Here is a 16949-nt window from a genome sequence, read left to right on the forward strand (position 1 = left end):
TGTTCATAACTCTCCTGATACTTACATCTCCTGATTACATATATGCATTAAAGCCACGGTAGTCTCAGATACCCCGGGCAGAGCAACTATAATCCAACAAACTCGTTGACTCTAAAAGTCCATAGATATTCCGTAAAGACTCAAAATGTCCAGCAAACATCCCTCTAGGGATGATTTATACCCTTTTTAGGAGTAAAAACTGTGATTGATTTATTCATATACCATTCAAAACACAGTTGTTTTTTTTTTAAACTTGTACCCGAATGGAATAAACTTTAATTTAGGTAATTTATGAAAGCGTCTGTATGATAAAATTTCGAAAGGTTCCGGTTCTCAGTGCACGTTGTTTTTGTTGTTGACTGTAATCTGGCAATAGTTTTACGTTTTGACTGCCTCAAATATGAGCCTAGGGGTGAAGAAAAATGAGGTATTTTATGAAATTTTACAAGATGATTAAAATTTTATTGTTTTCAACTCCCTTTTCTAAATATAACACTTTATTTTCCTGTAACTATTGCACTTTTCATTCTAAATTAAAACTGTGTCCGTTCTCCCATCGCGTTCGCTACGTATACGGGTTCATTGGCCCACATAATTTGATATTTTGTTTTGTTGTATAATCGTGTCATGATTTAAACAAGGATTTTATAATATTATGAGGTAGGACCTCTCTATTATGAACAACAATATCGTTATACCATGTTAGATGATTCAGAAAATTTTATTGCTTTATGTAAAGTGAATCTTGGAGTAACTTTCGAGTCAAATTTAAAGTTCGATAAAACATATAAGTAATATTGTTAATAAAGCACAGAGAGTTTTATCTCTAATTCATCATTCCTTTGACTACATGGATCAGGATATGTTTCTTACTCTTCATAAGTCAATTGTTCATCCACTGTTGGAATATGCTACATGTGTTTGGTCTCCGCAACTTAAAAAAGATATTCGTAAATTGAAATGATTTTGGTCTACAGAGTGTTACATGGGATTGATGATATCAACTGGATGAACCTATTTACTTTAGCACCATCTAATACAACTAGAGGTCACTCTTTAAAACTATATAAGAAACAGTGTAAGACGACACATAGACTAAATACTTTTCAATTAGAGTAGTGGATCAGTAGAATAACCTGTCAGATTTAACAGTGACGGCTAAGACTTTGAATAATTTTAAGTAAGCGTTACATGGCGAAAATTGGAACCCGTATAAATTTATACGTTCGTGTTAATTGTTAAGCTGCGCACACCTAAATAAGTTTTATTTTTTGATAAGTATATAATATATATATTATGCGATGAGAAATTGTATTACGACATTCCAAGATGAGGGGTCAGTAGAAGCCATTGGCTTATTTAAGGACCTGAAGATAAAGGTATAAAGTTATGTGAAATCCACATGTTCTGCATAACACTCGTAATGAGTGAATGTGTTGATTCCACAATCGACCCCCGTATTTGTGAAATCACCCATGAGGGGGTGCAGGTCGTTAACTGAGATCTGTTGTTATAATAGAGACACTGACTGCGATTACCTGAAAAAAGTTAAGAAGAAATAATTGTTGTTACTTCCAAGAGCAATTGTTGAAATGTAATTCTGGACAGGGACCAGATATAGGCACCTGGTTAAATCAATACGGTTACACCTGGTCAAATCAGCACCTGGTAATTATAGTACATTCAGCACCTAGTCAAATCGGGAGGGACCTAGTTAATTCGACACCCGAGGTAGTTATTTCAGCACTAACAATTAACATTATGTTTTGCAAGTAAACTATTGAAGACTGTTTTTCATGTTTTTTTTTTAATATTTTCACTTGAGGTGTCAACATATATTTGTTATGTGTAACAGAGGATTCAATGGAAACTTTGTTAAAAACAATGGGGCCATAATATCTGTCCCTATTGGATTTTATATCATAATTTATAAAGCAATCTCTATTTCATGAAAACTGCACATTTATACTAGTAAACATGGGCTACAAGATTGGTGCCAACGTTATTCATTTTATACATATAGACAGGAAATGCAGAAAAAAAAACAATTTAAATTACAATGATTAAATTATGAATAAGTTTTATCCTCATCTGTGGATTAAACAACAGCATGTGTAATGGCTTCTTTGTTTACTTTTTTTTTTAATTATAAAAGATCAAAAACTACCTGAAAATTGTTAAAACAACAAACAGGTTATTGTTTGTAATTGATATAAAATCATAAGTTTTTAAATTTAAAGTGCTAGCCAATCAAAACATTATTGATAAAATATTGAGAAAACTTCAAACAGAAAGCCATCTGATTATTGTTTATTGTGTATTCTTCCTGCTTAATTACATATGCTGAGTTTTGATGATGTACGAAATGAATCTCTGAAATTGTAAGTTTTGCAAAAAAATATATATTTAAAAAACCGAAAAAATATTCTCAAATAAAAAGGTAAGAAAACAGTAGAAATAATATTAGGTACCAGTTGAATTTTGAAATGAGGAAATGACTTTAAATATGTGCCGATTTGACTAGATGTAGATTTGACCAGGCGCTGATTTGACTTTTTCTATAGGTGACGAATTGACCAGGTGCTGATTTGATTTGAAACCCCAGATTTCATATGGAAATTGCAGGTAACAATAATTTTGTGTTTTATTGTTACCTCAGAATTTACTTAAAATTTGAAATAATGTCTTTTTTTGTGTATATCATCTTGATACTTTGTACTGTCTTACATGTAGTGTCATTTCCCAATATGTGTTGTTTTAGATATTTTAGAAATTTACATGAATAGAAAATTATTCATTCAGAACATAGCAATGATCAAATAAAAGCACAATTATGCATATTTAAAATTCTTTTAGCTTTTTATTTTGATGGCACTTCCTGCTCATTCAGTAACCTTTTGTTCTTATGTTGTGCTGTAATACCACTTTCCCAGGTTAAGGGAAGGGATGAGCGCTCACAAACATGTTCAACCCGGCCACATTCTGTAGTTCAGTGATTGTCATTGGTTCATGTCTGTCATATTTGTTTTTGGTAAATTGTCTTTTTTATATATTAGGCCGTTAGTTTTCTCAATTGAATTGTTTCATATTTTTCATGTCTGGGCCATTTATAGCCGACTATACAGTATTTTCTCATTGTTAAAGGTTGTACAGTTGCCTATAATTGCTTACATCCACTTCATTTGAACTTTGGTGGATAGTTGTCTCATTGGCAATCATACCACATCTCCTTATTTTTATATTAGGTACATGTAGCATTTTGAGGCAACACATTTCAGATGATACCACTTCAGACACCTGTCTCAAACAATATATCCATATATCATGTATATATGCACGTCTATACCGGTATAATCAGACACTGAGCTGTTCCATTCTGCTATATCCTTCTTCAGTGATATCTTGTTTTTTACAAGATTTTCTTCTGTATAACTGCACAAAATTTGCATCTTGGAACCATTGAAGTTTATCATTAAATTCTTGATAGGATATCAACTTTTCAACGACCACAAATTGGACATCTCTCTCATTTGCATCTGTACTTAACAATTTTGAATAGTTTTAATCGACCCCCTTTGGCAAAAGTTAAAGTCATAATGGTCAATACATCTGGAAGTTTAATCATGTAATCTTTTAAAATTATTTCACAGATTGTTGGCAAATCAACATTTTTTTAGATTGGTACCAGCTGCCTGAATATATTTTGCCAGTAAACAATAACTGCAGGCAACAATGAAAAAATGATAGTATTGTTACCTGCAATTTCCGTATGAAATTGGGTCCTGTCCGGAAATACTTTTTATACGACCACAAAAAACAAGCATTTTTCTAGTTTCATGACAATAACTTGTGTGTAAGTGTATGAATCTTTCTGAAATTGTACTACAAGGTTCCATATCACAAAGGGAAAGCTGGAATTGAGTTTGGGGGTAATTGCCCACAACCTTTAGGAATAAGGGGCCGAAAAGGGGCTAAAAATAAGCATTTTTCTAGTTTCCAGACAATAACTTGTGTTCAAGTGTATGGATCTCTCTGAAATTGTACTGCAAAGTACCATACCTCAAAGGGAAGGCTGGGATTGATTGTGGGGGTAATTGCCTGAAAATTTTAGGAATTAGGGGCGAAAAACAAGCATTTTTCTAGTTTCAGGACAATAACTTGTGTGTAAGTGTATGGATCTTTATGAAATTGTACTACAAGGTTCCATATCACAAAGGGAAAGCTGGGTTTGAGTTTGGAGTTAATTGCCCACAACTTTTAGGAATTTGGGGCCAAAAAGGGGCCAAAAAACAAGCATTTTTACAGTTTCCAGACAATAACTTGTGTTCAAGTGTATGGATCTCTCTGAAATTGTACTGCAAGGTACCATACCACAAAGGGAAGGCTGGGATTGAGTTTAGGGTGATGAATCATAAGGGGGTTCAAAAAATGGGGGGGGGGATTTTTTTTTCCTTTTTTTTTTCTTTAAAATTTTCCATTTTAAGTCGGTTATTTTTTATTTATATATAAAAGCAAATAATAATGACATGGTTTGATTTCATCAAAAATTGAAATATTGGGGTTCCTTGATATGCTGAATTTAACCGTGTATTTAGATTCTTAGTTCTTTATTAATCTTCTTTTTTATGCCCAACCTTCGATAGTAGAGGGGCATTATGTTGTTTGGTCTGTGCGTCCGTTCGTTCGTCCGACTGTCTCACTTCATGTTAAAGTTTTTGGTCAAGGTAGTTTTTGATGAAATTGAAGTCCAATCAACTTGAAACTTAGTACACATGTTCCCTATGATATGATCTTTCTAATTTTAATGCCAAATTAGAGTTTTGACCCCAATTTCTTGGTCCACTGAACATAGAAAATGATAGTGCGAGTGGGGCATCCATGTACTATGGACACATTCTTGTTTTATCATAGGTTGTTTCTTTCATGTTTCTCATTGTAAGTCTGATGATATTGAAGCGAACCACCAATTAGCGCAAAATTATATAATTAATAACAGTTTATGATTTTTACAATATTGTTTTTTTGAACATTTAGTAGTACAAACATGACAAACAGTATATCAAGTTTGCAGAACTTAAAAAATAAAAAAAATTATTTAAATCCTTCCTCTAATGTTTAAAGAAAAACACAAAAACTTTGTTTTGGCTTCAATATATAGACAGATCTAAGAGTTATAATTTTGCAGAGACAAAACTTGTGAATCAATGTATACATGTATATATTGTCATTAACTGTTAAATTAAGATAAAACTCAATACACACATTACATTTATATAATTACACCCGGTAGGAAATGTCCTGATTTTCATCTATAAGATCAGAATAAGAAAAATTCTGATGAAGGGCCATATATACATTGTACATTACTCCTGTCAAGTTTGGTTACAATTAGAAGAAACTTAAAAAGTTCAATGGATAGAATAATGGAAAACTGACACCCAGTGATTGCAATAGCTTATCTTTTGGCCAGATGAGCCACAAAGTTTAAGTAGGTCTGGACAAAATGAAATGAGAACTAAGAATTCAGCCAAGATAAACAGGGTGACAATTTGTAGTGAAAATCTATGAGAACATTGAGTTAACTTTTCCAACCATTGCATGTCAAATGTGTCCTCTTAATCTTGTCAAAATATTAAATAAAAAAAAAAAAAATTATTTGAAAAAAAGTACGACTAGATGATTCTGCTCATTTAACAAATTATAAAATGATATTGTATTAAAAATTTTCTATTGATAAAATTATAACAATGAAAAAATGTACACTTGCAAAGCTATCATACACAGACATTTAGAAAAAAAAGATTAACTTTCCAAATGTCTTAGCGAATCCATAAAAGATATTTACAGCTGTGTGCAGGTATGTGCAATTTAAGATTTCTTGGCAGAAATTGAGAATTATAGCTGAAAACAGCAGCTTGAACAGTTGTTTAAGTGTGTGATTAGGTTACACAGGCGAGATATCTCTGGGTTTAGCTTTTTTATGTATAATTTTACAGGTCAAACAGATTACGGAAGCATTAAAGAAATTGACTAAGACCTCAGATGAATTGTTAGATGAAGTAGCAGACATAAATCTTCAGTTTACAGTAAAGAAAATTCCTAAACTTACAAACAAAACCATTAAAATGTAAGAAAATTATAATTTATTTATTTAAATAAATGCTGTTTTATAGAATTGGCATTTATAATAACATCATTACATGCATTATAATATGTGTAAGGTTCCTATTTGATTTCACATTTTTATGCCCCCGCCGTAGCAGTGGGGGCATTAAGTTTTACCCTTGTCCGTCCGTACGTACATACGTACGTCCCACAATTGGTTTCCGTTCTCTAACTTGAGTTTGCCTTAACCAAATGTTATGAAACTTATACACAATGCTTATTACCACAAAACACAGATCAAGTTTGAATTTTGGTGGCGTCACTTTAACCATTCTAGAGTTATGCCCCTTTATAAATGGAAAAATTGCAAAATGTTTAGTTTCCGCTCTCTAACTAAGTTTGCCTCAACCAAATGTTATGAAACTTATACACAATGCTTATTACCACAAAACACAGATCAAGTTTGAATTTTTGTGGCGTCACTTTAAACGTTCTAGAGTTATGCCCCTTTATAAATGGAAAAATTGCAAAATTTTTAGTTTCCGTTCTCTAACTTAAGTTTGCCTCAACCAAATGTTATGAAACTTATATATAATGCTTATTACCACAAAACACAGATCAAGTTTGAATTTTGGTGGCGTCACTCTAACCGTTTTAGAGTTATGCCCCTTTATAAAATGGAAAAATTGCAAAATTTTTATTTTCTTCTAAATATCAAGTTATTTTTAAAATTGGAGTTATCTTCCTTTGTCCATGATTATAGTTGAATCAACTAAAATCAATGCTTTATACAATGCAATGTTTAATTTTGACTTCCACTGATAAAACACAAATAATAATAGATCAAGTTGAATTTGGGTAGTGTCACTTTAACCATTATTGAGTAATGCCCCTTTATAAATCGAAGGATTGCAAAATTTTTAGTTTCCATTCTGTAACTTAAGTTTGCCCCAACCAAACATGAAACCTATACACAATATTCATTACCAAAAAACTAAGATCAAGTACTGTACAAATTTTTTGTTTCCGTTTTCTAACTTTAGTTTACCTCAACCAAATGTTATGAAACTTATACACAATGCTTATTATTACATAATACAGATTAAGTACGAAATTTGGTGGCGACACTTTTACCATTCTTGAGTTATGTCTCGTTCTAAACATAAAAATTGCTGAATTTTTCGTTTCTGTTCTCTAACTTTAGTTTGTCTCAACCAAATGTTATAAAACTTATACACAACCGTTCTAGAGTTATGCATGTTTACAAATAGAAATATTGCTGAATTTTTAGTTTCTGTTCTCTACTTAAGTTAGCCTCAACCAAATGTTATGAGACTAACACACAATGCTTATTACCACAAAACTCAGATCAAGTTCAAATTTGGGTAGCGTCACTTTGACCGTTCTTCAGTTATTTCAGAAATTCTGTAATGTCATGAATGTCATTGTCACTAATCTGCCCTTCAAAGGGCACCTTGATTGGTTAATAAAATTATCTGTATCTACATCCAGTTCATTGTAGATAATACAAACATTATACTTATTACATTTATAAAAATAGAATAAATATACATTTTTTGAAATATGAAATGTATTTCACAAATTTTGTCTAAGGCTTTAGAGTATAGAAACAGGTAGAATGTTGTCATGAAATAGAAGTTCCATCATGATATAAGTTCCAAGTGGAAAAAATATTCTGTAATATTATTTCCACTGGAACAAATATTTGTAACTTATGGAATAAAGGTTATAGAAGATCTGTTCCAACAGGAACAGGAACAGATATTATGGCATAGTTTATAACAAAGTCTCCAGTGGAACTTCTGTTAGGCGGAACAAATATACGTTTACATGTGAAGCATTTCTATCCTGTTTCAATCCAAGAAAATATATTTGCCACAACTTATAAAGCTGAAAATATTGTTTCAAATCAGCTAGTAAACCTGATATTTTTAGTGCTTTTACTAGAATTTGTGGGACAAGTTTTAATTTAGATTATAATTATTCTAGTAAATAAAAGTAAGGTAGTTATTTTGAATGTAGATGTATATGATGATTAAATGTTTTTCAGAAAACTACCACATGGATTACATAAAAAGAACACAGAAGTCTGTTTATTTGTTAAAGATGTAGATAAAAAAAGTAGAGAGCATGAATTAACATCAGATCATTTCAAAGATTTACTCAAGAGTAAAGGGGTCACATGTATTTCAGAGGTAACTTTCAACTTTTTCTTATGATTTTACATCATAATACATACATATTCAGAAGGGATATAGTTATGATACTGTTGTCAGGTCATTAAAGATGGCATATTTTGGTATTAATATTGATTTACTCTTAGGGTCTTAAGCTTTGCATCAGAAATAAACACATTTATTCTAAAACCAGTTGTTGGCATGATACAGGTTATGTTCTTCTCATATATTTTATGGTGGTATGATACTAAACCCCTAACGGGAGGGATTGTGCTTGATTTTCATATGATGAAGACATAATCTTTCAATCAGTTTGATTGAGGTCTGGAGCTGGCATATCAGTAACTGCTAGTAGTCCTTTGTTAATTTATGTATCATTGTCATTTTGCTTAGTTTCTTTTTTTTTTACCTATTCTGACATCGGACTTGGACTTCTTTTAAACTGAGTTTTACTGTGCGTTTTGCTGTGTGTTTGTTTATTCTACATTGGCTAGAGGTATAGGGGGAGGGTTGAGATCTCACAAAACATGTTTAACCCCGCCTCATTTTTGCACCTGTCCCAAGTCAGGAGCCTCTGGCCTTTGTTATTCTTGTATGTTTTTTTAATTTTAGTTCATTTATATGTTTTGGAGTTTAGTGTATTGTCCATTTTTATTGAACTAGTACACATTTTTGTTTAGGGGCCAGCTGAAGCCCGCCTCTGGATGCGGGATTTTCTCGCTGTGTTGAAGACCCATTGGTGACATTCGGCTGTTTTCTGCTCTTTGGTTGGGTTGTTGTCTCTTTGACACATCCCCATTTCCATTCTCAATTTTATGTATACATTAAACTACAATGTACATGTAAATAGCATTTGATATTATCTAATTAACACTAGTATATATGTTGAACTAGAAGGCATTTGATATTATTGTCTTTTGAGATTTATGAATATCTGACTTTTGAATTATGTTGTTTTTTATACGACCGCAAAAAAATTTTGTGGTCGTATATTGGTATGACGTTGGCGTCGTCGTCGTCGTCGTCCGGCGTCGTCGTCCGAATACACATTGGTTTTCGCACTCTAACTTTAGTTTAAGTGAATGGATCTCTATGAAATTTTACCATAAGGTTCAATACCACAAAAGGAAGGTGGGGATTGATTTTGGGGGTTATGGTACCAACAGTTAAGGAATTAGGGGCCAAAAAGGGGCCAAAAATAAGCATTTTTGTAACTTCCAGACATAACTTGTGTGTTAGTGTATGGATCTCTCTGACATTGTACCACAATGTTCCATATCACAAAGGGAATGCTGGGATTGATTTTGGGGGTAATTGCCTCCAAATTTTAGGAATTAGGGGCCAAAAAGGGGAAAAAAACAAGCATTTTTCTAGTTTCATGACAATAACTTTTGTGTAAGTGTATGGATCTCTCTGACATTGTACCATAAGGTTCCATATCACAAAGGGAATGCTGGGATTGATTTTGGGGTAATTGCCTCTAAATTTTAGGAATTAGGGGCCAAAAGGGGCAAAAAACAAGCATTTTTCTAGTTTCATTCCAGTAACTTGTGTGTAAGTGTATGGATCTTTATGAAATTGTACAACAAGGTTCCATATCACAAAGGGAAAACTGGAAGTGATTTTGGGGGTAATTGCCCACAACGTTTAGGAATAAGAGGCCAAAAAGGGGCAAAAAATAAGCATTTTTCTAGTTTCCAGACAATAACTTGTGTTCAAGTGTATGGATCTCTCTGAAATTTTAATGCAAGGTACCAAACCACAAAGGGAAGGCTGGGATTGATTTTGGGGATAATTCCCTAGAAATTTGAGGAATAAGGGGCCATAAAGGGGCAAAAAAACAAGCATTTTTCTAGTTTCAGGACAATAACTTGTGTGTAAGTGTATGGATCTTTATGAAATTGTACTGCAAGGTTCCATATCACAAAGGGAAAGCTGGGTTTGAGTTTGGGGGTAATTGCCCTAAATGTTTAGGAATTTGGGGCCAAAAAACAAGCATTTTTCTTGTTTCCAGACAATAACTTGTGTTCAAGTGTATGGATCTCTCTGAAATTGTACAGTTCATACATGTGAACCTCCCGACGGGAGTACAATAATCCCGTTTTCAGGGGTCTCCTCCCGACCTCCAGTTGAAGACAAAAAAATCCTGTGTATGAAATATTTCATGAATGAAAAATTTCAGCCCAACATATCTGGTGTAACTGACATTACTGAAGTTATATTTTACCTGCAAATCAATTAAAATGCATAATTATATGGCCTCACTTGTCACCTTGGGTGTCAAACATACTGGTAATAAACGATTTTTACCTCAGGCTAACTGCCGTTGTGTAATAAAACTTTGTTTATTTAAAATGAATGTTAGGTTACTTCCCTTGATTTATCCTGTTTTAAGTTATTTTCCTTTAAATAATGTAAATTTTTAAAAGAATATAAATAAAATATAAATTGAACAAATAATCATAAAAGGATGGAAATTAAATGATTTTAAATGTTTTAGGACAAATAAAAAAATAATAATTTGAAAATTATTTGAGGATTCTATACTTCCTTTAAAGGCTTAAATTGAAATTTATATAATAACTATGACCCATGTTTACAGTTTGAATGTGTTACTTATCATGCATTATAAATCTACTTGCATAAAGATAAAAATAAAAGATCTACTTGCAGATAGATAAGCAAATGTTCTGATTGCAATGAATAATGGGAAGAAAGATATGACCTAAAAAATTTAAAGAACATACTGAAAAAGAAGAATGTTAGATTGAACAAGTTGAAAGTTTAAAAAGATAGAGAAAATTTATAAGTACAAAGGTACTATAAACATAATACATTCGGATGGAAAGTTGAAGAAAACACACTTTAACAGACAATTTCTACAGAACACGGTTACATTTACGACAGAATTTATGTCGATTAAAAACATCCTGATCTGAGTCCTAATCTCCAAAACTCCTGATCTTAGTTTCACAGTCCATCACATGTATGTGTACTGCAAGGTACCATACCACAAAGGGAAGGCTGGGATTGAGTTTGGGGGTGATGAATCATAAGGGGGTTCAAAAAATTTGGGGGGGGGGATTTTTTTTCCCTTTTTTTCTTTAAAATTTTCCATTTTAAATTGGTTATTACTGATTTATATATAAAAGCAAATAATAATGATATGGTTTGAATAGATAAATTAAAAAAATTTAAGTTCTTAGACCACATTTATTCTGTGTCAGAAACCTATGCTGTGTCAAATATTTAATTACAATCCAAATTCAGTGCTGTATCAAGCTTGAATGTTGTGTCCATACTTGCCCCAACTGTTCAGGGTTCGACCTCTGCGGTCGTATCAAGCTGCGCCCCAGCGGAGCATTTTATTTCTCAATGCATTTAGACCTAATGGGAAACTTTTTTAATACCCTGGTAAATGACAAAGAAATCTGGAAAGATAGTCATTTTTTGTGTATAACACACAGTAGACACAGATGAGATATGAAATTAGCTATCACTTATAAAATTTGAATTTTTATTTTGTAACTATTTTGAAGATTTATAGAACAGACTTTAAAGATAGTACATACAATACAGTATTTATGATTATATTCAAGAGACAAATTCAACATAGACTTATTTGAATTGTCATGTTTGTTTAGTAATTAAATCTGAGCAAGATAAAAGAATAAAAAAAAATCAATATTTGTTTCCTCCATTTATATATACATATATCTTTGAAGTCGAATTCTTGTCATATTTAAACAAGCACTATGCGAAGTCTGCTGGCTAGATCAGTTGATGATTCTTTATGTTATCTCTACATTACAGATTATTCCATTGAAGTCTTTGAAACTAGAATATAAACCATATGAAGCCAAAAGAAATCTTTCACAGAATTTTGATTTGTACCTAGCAGACAGCAGAATTGTCAGATTACTACCATCATTACTAGGCAAAAGTTTTTATGGGAGAAAAAGGTAACATATATATGTTTCTCATGTTCCTTATCAAACTTTGACATTTATTTGTAACTTATGCAGAGTATAAGTGTTGTTTATTCAGACAGGATGGTTTCTTCCATGAGATAGGGCAGTCGATTCCATTATAAGGTCAAAGGTCATGCCTAATTTGGTCTGTCTGATATCAAGGATTAGGTTCTCAGATTACAATTGCAGGCTGCCAGCTTCTCACTTTTGATTTTGCTGTTGAATACAAAGGACGTTTACTCAATAGGAATAAGTTTTCAATTTCATTTTACAGTTTTACTAATTACACTGATTTTCTGCTGTTAAACTTGAGACTTTATTGTGGAAGATTGTCTGGACTGGAAATCGGATTTATATAACTTTATTTTCATTCTCCTGCCTTGGAGACACAAGGTATTTTACACGACTTTATTTCCTAAGTGTGATTACGATTATTCAGAAGAACTGTAGACAATTCTTTAAAACCTCATCGTAAATTAGTGATATTCATTGCAGTTTAAATTCGTCTTTCCAATCACTTTTTGACACTCAATATTGGACTATTATTTCCCGAAATTTGAGAACTTGAATCAGTTTTATTAAACAGTTTCGTAATTTTACGGCTATAAAAACTTCAGTAAATAACATGGCTTCTTCAACCAGACGTAACCGTCGTTCAAGAAACAGACAACATCCATATAACAACGAAGAAAATGCAACACAAAGCTCGCAATGGGATATGGAAAATCCAGAAAATTGGACAGGTGCAAGATTTCGGGACGAATTACGGAAGTTAGGAATTAACATTCCAAAAAGCTGGTCTAAAACAGTACTTAAACAACTGTATCTAGACAACAAGGAGCGCCTATGCACTGACGAAATTCGAGAAGGTGCAACCGTCGCAGCGGATGACCATATTAGGCAACCGAGAGAAGTACTTCAAGACCCGCCCACAGATGAAAGAAGTTCCTCCCCATCACCGCGCATGGATAGTTTTCATGGCACTTTTTATAACATTCAATACTTTTATAGATTTATTTCACAAAACTTTAATTGATTGTATCTCTGAAAGTATAAAAGTAGCATATATAATTTTTTTTTAATTCAGAAATTTTAGAAGCAATTTGGCAACTTCTTCAAACCCCGCCCTGCTGAAAAAATTGTCTTTTTCAGTCTATTTTTATACGACCGCAAAAATTAAAAAATTTTTGGTCGTATATTGGTATGACGTTGGCGTCGTCGTTGTCGTCTGGCGTCGTCCGGCGTCGTCCGAAGACACAATGGTTTTCGCACTCTAACTTTAGTTTAAGTGAATGGATCTCCATGAAATTTTACCATAAGGTTCAATACCACGAAAGGAAGGTTGGGATTGATTTTGGGGGTTATGGTACCAACGGTTAAGGAATTAGGGGCCAAAAAGGGGCCAAAAATAAGCATTTTTGTAACTTCCAGACAATAACTTGTGTGTAAGTGTATGGATCTCTCTGACATTGTACCACAAGGTTCCATATCACAAAGGAAAGGCTGTAATTGATTTTGGGGGTAATTGCCTCAAAACTTTAGGAATTAGGGGCCAAAAAAGGGGCAAAAAACAAGCATTTTTCTAGTTTCATGACAATAACTTGTGTGTAAGTGTTTGGATATTTCTGAAATTGTACTACAAGGTTCCATATCACAAAGGGAAAGCTGGAATTGAGTTTGGGGGTAATTCCCCGAAACGTTTAGGAATTGGGGGCCAAAAAGGGGCCAAAAATAAGCATTTTTCTAGTTTCCAGACAATAACTTGTGTTCAAGTGTATGGATCTCTCTGAAATTGTACTGCAAGGTACCATACCACAAAGGGAAGGCTGGGATTGAGTTTGGGGGTGATGAATCATAAGGGGGTTCAAAAAATTTGGGGGGGATTTTTTTTTTTTCTTTTTTTTTCTTTTTTTCCTTTTTTTTTTCTTTTAAAATTTTCCATTTTAAGTTGGTTATTTCTGATTAATATTTAAAAGCAAATAATAATGATATGGTAGGAGATACACACCAAACAGGATGTGTAAATTATTATCTAATAAGTATTGTGCAATAGCAAGAAATTTTCAATTGCACAGTATTGCACAATAGCAAGAAATCTTCAATTGCACAGTATTGCGCAATAGCAAGAAATCTTCAATTGCACAGTATTGCGCAATAGCAAGAAATATCCAATAGCAAAATATTGCGCAATTGCAAGAAATTGTCAATTGTACAGTATTGCGCAATAGCAAGAAATATTCAATTGCACAGTATTGTGCAAAAGAAGATACTTCGTATAAATTGCTTATTTCTTGATCAATTTCAATGGGGTTTTATTCTTGAATTCTTGGGGTTCTTTAATATGCTGAATCTAACCGTGTATTAATTTTTGGATTTTGGGCCCCGTTTTTAAATTGGTCCACATTGAGGTCCAAAGGGTCCAAAATTAAACTTTGTTTGATTTCAACAAAAATTGAATATATGGGGTTCTTTGATATGCTGAATCTAACCATGTATTTTGATTTTTGATTTTTGGGCCCCGTTATCAACTTTGTCCACATTGAGGTCAAAAGGGTCCAAAATTTAACTTTGTTTGATTTCATCAAAAATTGAATTATTGGGGTTCTTTGATATGCCGAATCTAACCGTGTATTTAGATTCTTAATTTTTGGTTCCGTTTTCAAATTGGTCTACATTAAGGTCCAAAGGGTCCAAAATTAAACTTAGTTTGATTTTAACAAAAATTGAATTTTTAGGGTTCTTTGATATGCTGAATCTAAACATGTATTTAGATTTTTGATTATGGGCCCAGTTTTCAAGTTGGTCCAAATCGGGGTCCAAAATTAAACTTTGTTTGATTTCATCAAAAATTGAATTCTTGGGGTTCTTTGATATGCTGAATCTAACCATGTATTTAGATTTTGGATATTGGACCATAATAGGTGAATGTCCAATTTAAAATTTTTAAGTTCTTAGACCACATTCATTCTGTGTCAGAAACCTATGCTGTGTCAAATATTTAATCACAATCCAAATTCAGAGCTGTATCAAGCTTGAATGTTGTGTCCATACTTGCCCCAACTGTTCAGGGTTCGACCTCTGCGGTCGTATCAAGCTGCGCCCTGCGGAGCATTTTATTATTAATTTTATATGACAGTACCAGGTGAAATTGGCAGAACTGTGTTTCTTTGTCATTCAATTATTACCTTGTAGTGATATCAACCCATCCATGATGACTGGAAGTAAATTAGACTTCATTGTCTTGGCTGAGAAACATTGATGGCAAACCAGTATAAAAATTTGAAAATGTGGTATAAATGCTAATAAGACAATATCCATAAGAGACCAAATCATGTCTGTTCTTACATATTGCTGACAAAATAGGGACCTAGTTTTTACAGACCATAATTTTTCTGGTCGTATTCTGGAAGCTATTAAACCAAGAGTTCCAAATGGTAAAGTTGAAACCATCTCTTCGTAAATTTTACGGACACCATCACGAGTTGGTTGACCGTTATGGAATAACCGTTTCACAGATGATATCGGATATGTTCTTTATGTCGTAATTACAATCCACTTCCTCTTTCACCACGAATGTGACCTACCGAATTAGACTATTTACCGGATTTGTAATAACATGAGCAACACAACGGATGCCACATGTGGAGCAGGATCTGCTTACGCTTCCAGAGCACCTGAGATCACCCCCAGTTTTTGGTGGGGTTCGTGTTGCTTAGTCTTTAGTTTTCTATGTTGTGTCTTGTGTACTATTATTTGTCTGTTTGTCTTTTTATTTTTTAGCCATGGCGTTGTCAGTTTATTTTCGATCTATGAGTTTGACTGTCCCTCTGGTATCTTTCGCCCCTCTTTTATACATCCTTGTGTTTCTGGCCGTATTATACATCCTTGTGTTTCTGGCCGTATTATACATCCTTGAGTTTCTGGCCGTATTATACATCCTTGAGTTTCTGGCCGTATTATACATCCTTGTGTTTCTGGCCGTATTATACATCCTTGAGTTTCTGACTGTATTATACATCCTTGTGTTTCTGGCCGTATTATACATCCTTGTGTTTCTGGCCGTATTATACATCCTTGTGTTTCTGGCCGTATTATACATCCTTGTGTTTCTGGCCGTATTATACATCCTTGTGTTTCCGAACTATGGATGTATTTGGGATTATAGTAAATACCTACTGCCTAGACCAATAATGCCTTGGATTATAGTAATTACCTACTGCCTAGACCAATAATGCCTGGGATTATAGTAAATACCTACTGCCTAGACCAATGATGCCTGGGATTATAGTAAATACCTACTGCCTAGACCATTAATGTAGTAACCACCGAACATGATTTTGGCTACTTTTTCACAGTTTTCAAATTTTTATCCTCTGACATAAAGTGCATTAAGGTTTTCCTTTTTTCATGACAAGTCCTCTGGAAAGGGTTTATGTACCATGGATTGCAAGACTGAACTACCTGCTGTCAATTCAGTTGAGCTGGGGCATTTTAAATATGTATTGAGGGCCATATGGGCTGTAAAAGAATGGCTGATACTATCACGACTACATACAGAATTTGGGGAAAACAGGTTAAGTTTGATTGTTTGATTGTTGCTTTCTTTACCTTCAGTGACCAAATTAAGTTTGAAGGTTAGTAAAAAGAAATTGAGTCAACAAAAATAACTTTTGCT

The 16949-nt window shown here is 33.2% G+C and overlaps 1 protein-coding gene across 1 annotated transcript in view; it reads left to right on the forward strand.

Annotated features, from left to right (window-relative positions):
- Positions 1 to 307: 307 nt before the first annotated feature.
- The window catches only part of LOC127709054 (ribosomal L1 domain-containing protein 1-like), a 34544-nt gene continuing 17902 nt past the window's right edge, over positions 308 to 16949 (forward strand). Inside the window, exons 1-4 of the mRNA XM_052214386.1 lie at positions 308 to 427; positions 5997 to 6127; positions 8177 to 8321; positions 12117 to 12265. Of these exons, the coding sequence (XP_052070346.1) occupies positions 401 to 427; positions 5997 to 6127; positions 8177 to 8321; positions 12117 to 12265 (452 nt within the window). The 5' untranslated portion in view covers positions 308 to 400. The remainder of the gene's footprint in view (positions 428 to 5996; positions 6128 to 8176; positions 8322 to 12116; positions 12266 to 16949) is intronic.

This window comes from Mytilus californianus, unplaced genomic scaffold (assembly GCF_021869535.1).
Source record: "Mytilus californianus isolate M0D057914Y unplaced genomic scaffold, xbMytCali1.0.p SCAF_7, whole genome shotgun sequence".
NCBI classification, from domain to species: domain Eukaryota; kingdom Metazoa; phylum Mollusca; class Bivalvia; order Mytilida; family Mytilidae; genus Mytilus; species Mytilus californianus.